Source organism: Balaenoptera borealis (assembly GCF_965194805.1).
Source record: "Balaenoptera borealis genome assembly, chromosome: 1".
Classification (NCBI taxonomy): domain Eukaryota; kingdom Metazoa; phylum Chordata; class Mammalia; order Artiodactyla; family Balaenopteridae; genus Balaenoptera; species Balaenoptera borealis.
In genome coordinates, this window is record NC_138860.1 from 41,908,463 (window position 1) to 41,919,973 (window position 11,511).

General features: G+C 34.4%; 1 protein-coding gene across 7 annotated transcripts in view; it reads left to right on the forward strand.

Annotated features, from left to right (window-relative positions):
* The window catches only part of RPS6KC1 (ribosomal protein S6 kinase C1), a 243,669-nt gene that overhangs the window by 138,119 nt on the left and 94,039 nt on the right, over positions 1-11,511 (forward strand). For 6 of the 7 annotated variants that reach the window (XM_082399676.1, XM_082399675.1, XM_082399678.1 and 3 more), the window contains one exon: positions 1,461-1,553. The exons of the other annotated variant lie outside the window; for it this stretch is intronic. In XM_082399676.1, the coding sequence (XP_082255802.1) occupies positions 1,461-1,553 (93 nt within the window). The remainder of the gene's footprint in view (positions 1-1,460; positions 1,554-11,511) is intronic. 7 annotated transcript variants of the gene reach the window in all.

The following is an 11,511-nucleotide window of genomic DNA, read 5'->3' on the forward strand; positions in this document are numbered from 1 at the left end:
AAAAGTTGTCTTTTTAAAAAAAAATTAAATACCACCTCTTTAGGCATATTGAAGTTAGTATTTGCTTACTAAACCTAAAAACAAAAAGAAATTATTTTGAAAGCAATTAGGATTGCTGCTTTTAGAAAATTTCACAAAGTGACAGTTTTCCCCGTTTGTAAAAGACACCTAATTTGTCTATGCAACCTCCCTCACTTGTTACCCTCCTCTCTTCCTCCTTCCTCTCTTTTCTGCTCTTTCTCTTTGCTTCTAACCAACATGCTAGGCACTGTGAATATAAAGATGAATAAGGCATACTTCCTGTTCTCAAGGAGCTTCTTGTCTAGTGATGCTGAGCTGCACTAGGACTTGAAGTATCAAAAACGTAACTCAGTAACTCTGGTAATCATGACATTTGGTTAACCAGGATATTTATCGTCTACTCATGGGGGTGATAAATGTTTCCTATATATTCTAACAGATTTTTTAACAACAAAAAGGTCTGCTTTGAGGGTATAATAAGGCTCTTTGTGTCCTGTCATCCTTTGCAGCATCACCATTTTAATATAAGGATTAATAAAGCATTGCTTTCTGGTTGTAAATGCCAAATGGAGATGTCTTTAGAGTTTATCTAGTCTAATGTTTTACTTTACTGATAGGGAAAAACTAAGACCAATGGATGGAAAGTTAGGATTATTCTTTTATTGTATGTGGTACTGAAATATCCCTTCCTTATTCACTGATCTTTTTTGGACTCCTTTTTGTGGTGAACAGACTAAGTTTTCCACATCACAGATGTTCAAATATTAAAAAATATTTTCTTTCTTCTGTAAATCATCTCTTTTCTAGGCTTACACAATCTCAGTTCTAATAATTATTGGTTATATGACAGAGTTTCTTAATTTTTCACTGTTATTGGCAATTCTGATTGAACTTGAATTTGCCAATCCCTAACATACCTAGTATATATTTATAAAGTAACATTAAAGGACTATAGTTTTATGATGAGAGAAAATGACTTATATTCCTTCCCTCCCCAAGTTTATCTATTGTTACATTTGTTTTAGTCTCCTCCTTCTAAATTACTCTTGAGCCTTCTGGGGTAAATATAAGGCTGTGATTGATTGTTGTCTCAGTTAGCCATTTGTTACAAAGTTTTATTACAGCTGTACAGTTCTGAATTGCATTTTTGCTCTGGAAACTATATCAGCTCATTAATTTTTCTTTTAAAAATTTTGTTTTCAATGTTATGATTTATTTACTTGCAACTATTTTCTTAATTTTTATTTTTTATTTTCTTCATTTTTGATTTTATTATTTTTTTATTTTACATTACAGACAAATAGAAACTTCCTCCTTTCATCTTTCCATTCTCTGATTTATGATAAATTTAGTTCCTTTGGCCTGGCATTTGCTTCAGCAGGCAGTCTTCCTTCAAGCACCTCCCTGATTGATGTATAATCTTTGATATCTTCCATTAGCCTCCAGGATCACTAAGTTCAAGGCCCCCTTGGAACCTAAGGAGCCCTGCCGAGGAGCTGAAGGCCTTCAGAGTCCTTGGGGTGATTGACAAGGTAATTCTTCAGTGTCTCTTCAAGAGTTCAGTCATAAATCGATGCATGCTGACATTATGTCTTTGAAGCTTTGGATCTTAAGGATATGAAACAAAAGGAGAAAATGACTCAAATGCATCTGCACTTTAAAATAACAAAAGAGAAGAGAAAAAGCTTTTATCTAAGCAATTCATGTAAGGTCATGCAAAATATACTTGTGTTAAAGGAGAAGGTGCTTATTTGTTGGCATTCAATCTAGTAAGGGGTTTGGTTTTATAAACCTGTTATAGTTATAAAAACTAGTGAGTCAGTAGTTGTTCAACATTAACTGGTATAGTCAATCTAATGGTAAAAAAAAAATGACATTCTCCTAATAAATACCATTTCTTGAGTACCTGCTATGTATCAAACCATGTATTAGGCATTTATATAATATAAACAATGTATTAATCCTATCCAACCTGTTATTTGCATGTTGGTAGAAAAGCGATGCTTAAAACAGTTTAAGTAACTTGCCCAGAAATCACATAGCTAGGGTGATTTAGGGTGGTACTGAAATTCAAACGTAGATCGTTGTGGCACCAAAAGCTATGCTTTTTCCAATACACTAAACCCCCTTTTGCACACACACATTTTTATATTTGGAATAAAAGTACTGCGATAACAGAGGTCTCTGCCATTGAGTTTCCCCAAATTTGGTGACATCTCAGATATGCCAGACATTAACAGTACTGAGCCTGTCAGAGAGTTTACAAATGTAATTAAAAAATCATACACAGTAAACTGTGTTTTACATATATTTGGTCAACCACCACTTTACCTTTCAAAGTGAAAGAAAATGCCTTAATATTAGGTATAAATTAATCTTTTTTATGTTAACCATGTTTTATGAAGCACCTTAGTGTTTATTTATAACTTCATGTTCATTGAGTACTTCTTGTGTTCTAAAGTATGCATGTGAGTCCATGCTAAAATTGAACAATATGCAGTATATTTCAGGTAATTTGAACAGTAACTAATAAGAGTTTGAGGTATTTCAAAATAAACAGTAGGTTGGATATTGCATGAAGCTCTCAGGTCTTATTAAATTCTTATAAGCATCATTTTTCTCAAATAGATTTATTTGACTGAATTTTGAAGTTAAAGAATTCTAAGCAGTAGGACTTTTGAGCCTGAAATATTTCCTTAACCATGTTTTTCCTAGCCTTTCCAGTTTAGAGAACATTCTATTTGAGAATACAGAGAAGTAAAATAGCAATTAAATAGTTCTTGGATTAATGAAAGGTTCTTGGATTTCTGTGCAGGCAAATATACTTTTTTGATGTACAATGTCTCCTCCTTCTCTTAGATCTGTTTATTTTGACAAAGTGTGACCTTTCATTGCTCTGCTCTAATCATGAGTAGGTCACCTTTAAGTCCTGATAATAGCTGTGAGTCTCACATGTATCCAAATAAGGATGCTGACAGTGGAAGAATTCCTAAATTCTGTGCTGAGGCATAATTCATTACTGTCTTTGTTCTATTAACCTGGGGGGTATGTTGGTATTTAGAAGGGGACGTTTTAACTTTTCTAAGTAGAAACAAGGAAATATGAACTTGGGAATTAATAAGCTTTACAAATAATCTTTAAAAATTTGTATACCAGTCTCTCCTTTGTAAAAACATGAATAGGTAGATTTTTTAAAAAGTTGAATTTTTTTTTAATTGGAGTATAATTGCTTTACAATGTTGTGTTAGTTTTGAATTGTTTTTTAAGATAAATTCCTCCCCACTGTAATGAGGGATACCTAAAATTTGGGTTTTAGAAACTTGAAGTTTGGAAGAGAAGCGTTGTATCAATTCAAACAGCTAGAAAATACACTGGATACATTAATCTCACCTGTACCGCTCTGATTCTGTTTCATTAATATGTTCTTCATGAGTTATTTTGAGTGTTATTATCTAACAACTCAGGAAAATAAAATTTCCCTAGGAATAGAATTTTATAGACTTTTATATATAAAGTAAATAAAGCAGATTTGTTCGTTAATATCTAACCTGTAAGCTCCATGAAAATAAGATCGTGTCTTGTTCACCTCTATAATCTCATAGCACCTAGAATCATGCCTGGCACATAATGGATGCTTAATAAAAATTTGTTGAATGAATGAAATTGAGACTTAAATAACTTTAAATATATCATATATAGAGTGACACCTACTGGTATAATGTGAGACTGCTACCTAGTATCATGGTTCAAGACACTCAGATGTCTTTACCCAGAGGCACAGTAATTGCAATGCTGTATCTTGGTCTAGAATTCAAAGGGGTGTAAGTGACTTTCTGTTCTTTAATTGTGATTAGAAAATCTTTCATTAATATATATATGGGAAAAGGAACTGAAGCTCTTGGAATATCAATAAGCTGGTGTGCATTCAGAAGCAAGAATGATAAGGCTAGTGAAGGCCCTCAAAATTGTATCATACAAAGAAGAGCTGAAAAATGAGGTTAACCTAATAAAAACGTGTGGTCTTCATATTTTTGAGGGCTATACAAGATAGAGTGAATATATAATGTTCTGTTCAGATCTTGAGGGTAAAAGGGGTTATTAAGTATGCCAGAGCAATAGATGCAAAGTAGGACATCTTAGGCAAAATAGGGCATCTGTCTTTCCTGGGAGAAAGGCAGTGAGGGATAAGCCTTTTTTGTTCATATCCCCCAAAGGATACAACTAGAAGTAAATGAGTACAGATTTTTAAGTTTTGGGCTAATGATTAGAGATACCTTTCAAGAATTAGGATTGACCAAAGGTGGATTGGATTCCTTCATATCTTATTTGTTTCTTGTCAGTAGAAATACTCAAGTAAAGGCTGAAGGATCATTGATGAGGATGTTGTACAAGGAATCAAGCATTGGATGGATTTTTATGTTAGATAACTTTTAAAGATTTCTTTTAGCCCTCAGACTCATTTACACATAGTCTTCATGTAGTAATAGCTAGGGAAAGTAGAAATTAGTGAAATACAGTACTCAGATAAGAAGGATGGGATTGCTATTGTTTTCATATAAGTTTGTGCATGTGTGGATGCAAACTTTTGTGTTTCTGTCTGTGAGGTATGAATATATAGAGTATGTATATGTTTGTGTAGAAGGATTGTTTATATATAGGTAGTTTTCAGTTGAATTAGAAGTCTGGATTGGTAGTTTGATTGCTAATAGGATGCCCAAGTGCTGGGAGAGTTTCTGAGAAAGTTCACTATAATATAGCTTATCTATAAAAAGGATAAAGGAATCTATAATCTAGTAATGTACTAATGTCAGTTTCCTGGTTTTGATATTGTGCTATAGCTATATAAGATGTCACCATCGGGAGAAGCTGGGTGAACGGTACATGGGACTCTGTTATTTTTGCAACTTCTTTTGAGTTTTAAACAGAGTTAAAAAAAAAAAAAAGGCTAGGAGGAACACTGACTTGAACATCAGAGTAAAAATACCAAGATGTGATCCCTTCACGTCCAGTTAACTCTTCTAGTTTGTGTGTAGCTGGAGAGTCATTCTGCATGTGGTGTGTGTATGGTGTTTACAAGGTTAACCAGTGAGGATGGTATGGTTGGATTGCCCAAATACATTGCCACTCCTTGAAAAACAGCTTCAGTGGGATGCTTTATAAGTCACTGTTATAAGAGATGCCACATAGTGTAAACCTAAAACTATTACTTCAGGTGCCTTGGCATTTTGTAATTGAGATAGCTTCCCAACTTTATCTGATGCTTGCTAGGTAGAATTCTTGGGTTGGCTTGCTATTGGGAAAAAATTTAATAACTTAGATGAAATGCACCAATTTATAGAAAAGTGTAGACTATCACCCAATAAGAAATGGATAATTTGAATAGCCCTATAACTATTAAGGGAATTGAATTTACAATAAAAAAAAATTCCTAAAATGAAATCTTGGGGCTCAACTGGTTTCACTGGAGAATTCTACCAAAATTTTAAAGAATTGACACTGATTCTATATATTCTTTTCCAGATAATGGAAGAAGGTGGATCAGTTCCCAGTTCATTTTATGAGGCTAATATTGTCCTAATACCAAAATCAAAGACGGTACAAAAAAGAAAATTATAGGCCAATATTCATAGATACAGAAATCCTCAACAAGATATTAGCAAATAGAAATCAGCAGTATGTAAAAGGAATTATGTCCCATGACCAAGTGGGGTTGATTTCAGGGATGCCAGGTTGGTTCAGTGTTTGAAAGTCAATCAGTGTAATCCATCCATATTAACAAGAGGAAAAATTGTATGAGTGTACCAATTGATGCAGAAAAAACGTTTGAAAAATTCAACACCGATATATGATTTAAAAAAATAATCTCTCTGAAAACTAGGAATAGAGTGGAACTTCCTCAACTTGGTTAAGAATATCTATAAAAATTTCACAGCTAATACCATAGTTAATGATGAATGACTGAATGCTTTACCCTAAGGTTGGGAACAAGGCATATTCTTAGCACATCTATTAAACATAGTACTGGAAGTTCTAGACAGTACTACTAGGCAAGATAAAGAAATAAAAGGCATATGAATTGGAAAGAAAGCAAACAGTTGACTCTATTTGAAGGAGACATGATGTTCTACACATATAGAAACATGGAAAATATCAAAAAACTAGAACTAATAAGTGAATTCAGCAAGGTTGCAAGATATAAAATCAGCTTACAAAAATGTTATACTTCTATATACTAACAGTGAACACATAGAAACTGGAATTAAAAATACAATATCATTTACAATCACTGCAAAAATATTGAACTACTCAGGTGTTAATATAACAAAATATGTACAAGACTTTTATGCTGTAAAGTACAAAACATTGATGAAAAAAATCAAAGGTCTAACTAATTGGAGAAACGTACCATGTTTTTTGGCTTGAAAGACTCAACATAGAAATGATGGAAATGATGTAAATTCTCCTCAAATCTATACACAATTTTAACACAATTTCTGTCAAATTCTAGTTTTTTTTGTAGACATAGGCCAACTTACTTTAAAATTTACATGGGAAAGTATAGGAACTATAATAGCTAAAACAGCTTTGAAAAAAGAATAAGTGGGTACAATTTACTTGATTTCAAGACCATATAGCTATATAGTAATCAAGACAGTGTAGTATTGGTAGAGGGAGAGACACATAAATCAATGGAGTAGAATAGAGAATGCAGTAATAGCCCCACAAATGCGGCCAGCTGACTTTTAACAAAGGTACAAAAGCAGACCTTGTAGGAAGAATCATCTTTTTAATAAATAGTGCTGGAACAGTTGGATGTCTATTGGCAAAAAATGAACCTTAACTTATACCTCATATGTTATACAAAAATTAGCTCAAAATGGATCATACATTTAAATATGAAATGTGAAACTATGTAACTTCTCAAAGTAAACAGAGGAAAAAATCTTCAGTAGCTAAGCCTTGGTATATAGAGGTTTTAGACGTGACACTGAAAGCATGATTCATAAAAGGAAAAATTGATAAGTTGACTTTATCAAGATTAAAAACTTTTGGTCTGTGAAAAACCCATTAAGAGAATGAAAAGACAAGCTACAGACTAGGAGAAATTATTTGCAAACCACATATATGACAAAGGACTCATCTAGAATCTATAAAGAATTCTTGAAAGCCACCATTAAAAAACCCAAAAAATACAACAAGAAAATTAACAAAAGATACAAAAAGCCATTTCACCAGATTAAACTATGGCAAATTAGCATATGAAAAGATGTTCAACATCACCTGTCATTAGAGAAATGCAAAATAAGATCACAATGAGGCATCACTATACACCTATTAGAAAACTTTATTTGTAATAGCCCAAAACTGGAAACAACCAAAATGTCTTACAATAAGTGAACAATTAAACTGTGGTGCATCAATACCATGTAATATTACTCAGCAATACAAAGGAATGAACTACTGATACACACATCAACTCGGATGGATCTCAAGGGCATTATGCTGAATAAAAAAGTCAATCTCGAGTCAGCTCTACCCACCACCAGTCCCTCCCATCAGGGAACTTGCACAAGCCTCTTAGGTAGCCTCATCCACCAGAGGGCAGACAGCAGAAGCAAGAAGAACTACAGTCCTGCAGCCTGTGGAACAAAAACCACATGCACAGAAAGACAAGATAAAAAGGCAGAGGGCTATGTAACACATGAAGGAACAAGCTAAAACCCCAGAAAAACAACTAAATGAAGTGGAGATAGGCAACCTTCCAGAAAAAGAATTCAAAATAATGATAGTGAAGATGATCCAGGACCTCGGAAAAAGAATGGAGGCAAAGATCGAGAAGATGCAAGAAATGTTTAACAAAGACCTAGAAGAATGGAAGAACAAACAAACAGAGATGAACAATACAATAACTGAAATGAAAAATACACTAGAAGGAATCAATAGCAGAATAACTGAGGCAGAAGAACAGATAAGTGACCTGGAAGACAGAATGGTGGAATTCACTGCTGTGGAACAGAATAAAGAAAAAAGAATGAAAAGAAATGAAGACAGCCTAAGAGACCTCTGGGACAACATTAAACGCAACAACATTCGCATAATAGGGGTTCCAGAAGGAGAAGAGAGAGAGAAAGGACCTGAGAAAATATTTGAAGAGATTATAGTCGAAAACTTCCCTAACATGGGAAAGGAAATAGCCACCCAAGTCCAGGAAGAGCAGTGAGTCCCATACAGGATAAACCCAAGGAGAAACACGCCAAGACACATAGTAATCAAATTGGCAAAAATTAAAGACAAGGAAAAATTATTGAAAGCAGCAAGGGAAAAACGACAAATAACATACAAGGAAACTCGCATAAGGTTAACAGCTGATTTCTCAACAGAAACTCTACAAACCAGAAGGGAGTGGCATGATAAAGTGATGAAAGGAAAGAACCTACAACCAAGATTACCCAGCAAGGATATCATTCATATTCAATAGAGAAATCAAAAGCTTTACAGATGAGCAACAGCTAAGAGAATTCAGCACCACCAAACCAGCTCTACAACAAATGCTAAAGGAACTTCTCTTAGTGAGAAACACAAGAGAAGAAAAGGACCTACAAAAACAAACCCAAAACAATTAAGAAAATGGTCATAGGAACATACATATCGATAATTACCTTAAATGTAAATGGATTTAAATGCTCCAAACAAAAGACACAGGCTTGCTGAATGTATACAAAAACAAGACCCATATATATGCTATCTACAAGAGACCCACTTCAGACCTAGGGACACATACAGACTGAAAGTTAGCAGATGGAAAAAGATATTCCATGCAAATGGAAATCAAAAGAAAGCTGGAGTAGCAATACTTATATCAGATAAAATACACTTTAAATAAAGAATGTTACAAGAGACAAGGAAGGACACTACATAATGGTCAAGGGATCAATCCAAGAAGAAGATATAACAATTATAAATATATATGCACCCAGCATAGGAGCACCTCAATACATAAGGCAACTGCTAACAGCTATAAAAGAGGAAATCGACAGTAACACAGTAATAGTGGGGAACTTTAACACCTCACTTACACCAATGGACAGATCATCCAAAATGAAAATAAGGAAACAGAAGCTTTAAATGACAAAATAGACCAGATAGATTTAATTGATATTTATAGGACATTCCATCCAGAAACAAAAGATTACCCTTTCTTCTCAAGTGTGCACGGAACATTCTCCAGGATAGATCACACCTTGGGTCACAAATCAAGCCACAGTAAATTTAAGAAAATTGAAATCATATCAAGCATCTTTTCTGACCACCACGCTATGAGATTAGAAATGAATGACAGGGAAAAAAAACGTAAGAAACACAAACACATGGAGGCTAAACAATACGTTACTAAATAACCAAGAGATCACTGAAGAAATCAAAGAGGAAATCAAAAAATACCTAGAGACAAATGACAATGAAAACACGATGATCCAAAACCTATGGGATGCAGCAAAAGCAGTTCTAAGAGGGAAGTTTATAGCTATACAAGCCTACCTCGGGAAACAAGAAAAATCTCAAATAAACAATCTAACCTTACACCTAAAGGAACTAGAGAAAGAAGAACAAACAAAACCCAAAGTTAGCAGAAAGAAAGAAATCAAAGATCAGAGCAGAAAGAAATGAAATAGAAACAAAGAAAACAATAGCAAAGATCAATAAAACTAAAAGCTGGTTCTTTGAGAAGATAAACAAAATTGATAAACCATTAGCCAGACTCATCAAGAAAAAGAGGGAGGGCTTCCCTGGTGGCGCAGTGGTTGAGAATCTGCCTGCCAATGCAGGGGACACGGGTTCGAGCCCTGGTCTGGGAGGATCCCACATGCTGCGGAGCAACTAGGCCCGTGAGCCACAACTGCTGAGCCTGCGCGTCTGGAGCCTGTGCTCCGCAACAAGGGAGGCCACGATAGTGAGAGGCCCACACACAGCGATGAAGAATGGCCCCCGCTTGCCACAGCTAGAGAATGCCCTCGCACAGAAATGAAGACCCAACGCAACCAAAAATAAATAATAAATAAATAAATAAATAAGTATATTAAAAAAAAAAAAAGAAAAAGAGGGAAAGTACACAAATCAATAAAATTTGAAATGAAAAGTTACAACAGACACCACAGATATACAAAGCATCCTAAGAGACTACTACCAGCAACTCTATGCCAATAAAATGGACAACCTGGAAGAAATGCACAAATTCTTAGAAAGGTATAACCTTCCAAGACTGAACCAGGAAGAAATAGAAAATATGAACAGACCAATCACAAGTAATGAAATTGAAACTGTGATTAAAAATCTTCCAACAAACAAAAGTCCAGGACTAGATGGCTTCGCAGGTGAATTCTATCAAACATTTAGAGAAGAGCTAACACCCATCCTTCTCGAACTCTTCCAAAAAATTGTGGAGCAAGGAATACTCTCAAACTCATTCTATGAGGCCACCATCACCCTGTTACCAAAACCAGACAAAGATACTACAAAAAAAGAAAATTACAGAACAATATCACTGATGAATATAGATGTAAAAATCCTCAACAAAATACTAGCAAACAGAATCCAACAACACATTAAAAGGATCATACATCATGATCAAGTGGGATTTATCCCAGGGATGCAAGGATTCTTCAATATACGCAAATCAATCAATGTGATAAACCATATTAACAAATTGAAGAAGAAAAACCATATGATCATCTTAATAGATGCAGAAAAAGATTTTGACAAAATTCAACACCCATTTATGATAAAAACTCTCCAGAAAGTGGGCATAGAGGGAACCTACTTCAACATAATAAAGGCCCTATATGACAAACCCACAGCAAACATCATTCTCAATGGTGAAAAACTGAAAGCATTTCCTCTAAGATCAGGAATGAGACAAGGATGTCCACTCTCACCACTATTATTCAACGTAGTTTTGGAAGTCCTAGCCACGGCAATCAGAGAAGAAAAAGAAATAAAAGAATACAAATTGGAAAAGAAGAAGTAAAACTGTCACTGTTTGCAGATGATATGATACTATACATAGAGAATCCTAAAGATGCCACCAGAAAACTACTAGAGCTAATCAATGAATTTGGTAAAGTTTCAGGATACAAAATTAATGCACAGAAATCTCTTGCATTCCTATACACTAATGATGAAAAATCTGAAAGAGAAATTAAGGAAACACTCCCATTTACCATTGCAACAAAAAGAGTAAAATACCTAGGAATAAAGCTACCTAGGGAGACAAAGACCTGTATGCAGAAAACTATAAGACACTGATGAAAGAAATTAAAGATGATACCAACAGATGGAGAGAGATATACCATGTTCTTGGATTGGAAGAATCAACATTGTGAAAATGACTATACTACCCAAAGCAATCTACAGATTCATTTCAATCCCTATCAAATTACCATTGGCATTTTTTATGGAACTAGAACAAAAAATCTTAAAATTGTTTGAAGACAG